General features: G+C 57.9%; 1 protein-coding gene across 1 annotated transcript; it reads left to right on the forward strand.

Moving 5' to 3' along the window:
• The first annotated feature begins 516 nt into the window (after positions 1-516).
• LOC125530840 lies at positions 517-1,852 on the forward strand. Its single transcript, XM_048695264.1, has one exon. It carries the CDS (start codon positions 532-534, stop codon positions 1,483-1,485), a length of 954 nt encoding a protein of 317 aa, XP_048551221.1. The 5' UTR covers positions 517-531; the 3' UTR covers positions 1,486-1,852.
• The last annotated feature ends 391 nt before the right edge of the window (positions 1,853-2,243 follow it).

Here is a 2,243-nt window from a genome sequence, read left to right on the forward strand (position 1 = left end):
CACATCGCAAACCCGGCTCTAGAAGTTGTCAGCAAATTGGAGAAATCCAACTAAAGGTTACTCGTCAATCGTTGTACAAGGAACAAGACCATGTATTTGGTAAAGCCTCTTTTGAGTGAATTCATCGTGGAAAATTTGATAGATCCCCTTATATCTACTTTACCATAACCAATTGAATTTTGGGTCTTTTTTGACTTTGATAACTACTAGTACCAATATTCCCCACACAAAAATTAACTATAAACAATGCATAACTTGAGTGGTTCTAATATTCGGTTGGGTATTTATGCCACCTATCATTGTCATGCAACAGTAACAACACCATGCTCGAATTGTGTTCGATCGCAAAAGGCTGCATCATGTGCATTTCCATAACCAACACCAGTTCCCCCAGCAACCAGAAAAGAACACTATTGCCCATTCAGCAATTCCTTACAAAAATCCACTGTAGATATTAAACAATGATAAAATTGGAATAGATAATGGCAAGATGACAAATATATTCCCATGGAGCGCAAAAGGCCACCGGAAATGGGCTATATAAGCCCACCACCCTCCTCGCCTCTGCCAAGTGCTCAACCTCCCACGCTCTCCTCCTCCTCCAGCAGAGAAACCCAGAGCCAGAGCAGAGCCAAACCCCCAAGAAACCAGTGCCCCGCCACGTGCTCTCCCGAAGTAGCGTCGCGCATGTCCGCCATGGCCGCCACCGGAGCAGCGCTGCGGCTTCGCCTCCTGTTCCGGATGCTAAGGGTGGGGGAGCTCATCGCCGTCGCGGCGCTCCTGTCGTGGTCCTCCTCCCGCGCGCCGTCCGTGGCCGCCGCCGCGATGCGCGTCGCGGGCTCGCTCCTCTTCAGCCCCCGCTTCGTGTTCGTCCTCGGCAACGCCATCGTGCTCCTCCTCCTCGCGCTCTCCAGGCGCGAGCGCGTGGAGCCGTCCCCGGCCTCCTCCGCCGCGGCCTCCTCTGCCGGCGCCGGTGTGGAGCAGGGCCAGACCCCTGCCGCCAGCTTCGCTTCGTTCGCCGTACAAACGACGCCGACGCCGACGCCGATGCCGACGCAGGCAAGTGAAGCGCCCGTGGTGGTGATGCCGGCCATGGCGATGGCGATGGCGACGGTGCCGGAGGAGGAGGAGGAGGTGGTGAAGCCGGTGGTGTCGGTGACGACGCGCGCCGCGGCTGCCGTGAGCAAGGCCCGCGCGCCGAGGCGGACCCGGTCGGAGAAGATGGGCCGGCGCGGCGAGCTGTCCAGGCGGTCGGCGTCGCCGGAGCCGCTGCCGCTGATGCGGCGCTCGGAGTCTGACAACGGGCGCAGGCGGCGGTCGTCGGTGACGGCGCGGGACGTGGCGGAGGTGGGCGTGGCGCGCGGGTGGGCCGGCACGGACGACGCGGAGGAGTTCCGGCGCACCGTGGAGGCGTTCATCGCGAAGCAGACGCGGTTCCGGCGCGAGGAGGAGTCCATGGCCGGCACGCTTGTCCTGGTAGAATAAGTTTCGTCGTCGGTGATGGTCCGGGGTTGATGGGGACCTGGTCGGAGACACTGTCAGTCACTATGTGCAAAGTACATAAGGAGGAGGAAGAAGAAGCTCTCGTCTCGTCGCTTCACTGGTCAGTAGCTAGGAGAGTTCGGTCATGGCCATGGGCACGCCTTCTTTTGTGGCGAGGCACGCACGGGCATGGCAGAGTGGGTGCGCATGGGACGGGAGCGACGTGGTTGTACCGTGGCCGTCGGATCGCGGATCGCTCGTGGTGCTGGATTTACTTACTGTAGCGGAGGAAACCATGAGTCTCAAGATGTCTTTCTCTTGTGCATCGCCGGTTCAAAAAACTTGAAATAAAACGTACTCCCTCTATAAAGTAATGTAAGATCTTTTACATCACTACAAAGTACAGAGGGAGTGTATAGTCGAAGCGGTTTGGTGTGTGATTCCAAGGGGACATGGTAAATCTCTCGTCCTTTTTACACGTCGTCTCGGCCAATTCCGATGTTGGTCGAAAGTTCAAAGAGAGAAAAGGGGTGCGAAAAGTGTGCGCCGGGCGGGGCTCTCCCTGCCCCCAGGCCAAGGCCAGGATAAACTCGGGGAAACTGGAGCGAACGGCAGAGTGCCACACGACGGATCGGAATCAGATGCCCATATGCCGTCGCCATTGCCAAGCGGATGGATAGGCTCGGCGCCACCCGTAAAGCGCGAGGCCAAAACCGCCTAGTGAGAGTGTGAAACATGGGACGACGATCATCGTGGCCCGA

The sequence above is a fragment of the Triticum urartu genome, chromosome 1, assembly GCF_003073215.2.
Source record: "Triticum urartu cultivar G1812 chromosome 1, Tu2.1, whole genome shotgun sequence".
Taxonomy (NCBI): domain Eukaryota; kingdom Viridiplantae; phylum Streptophyta; class Magnoliopsida; order Poales; family Poaceae; genus Triticum; species Triticum urartu.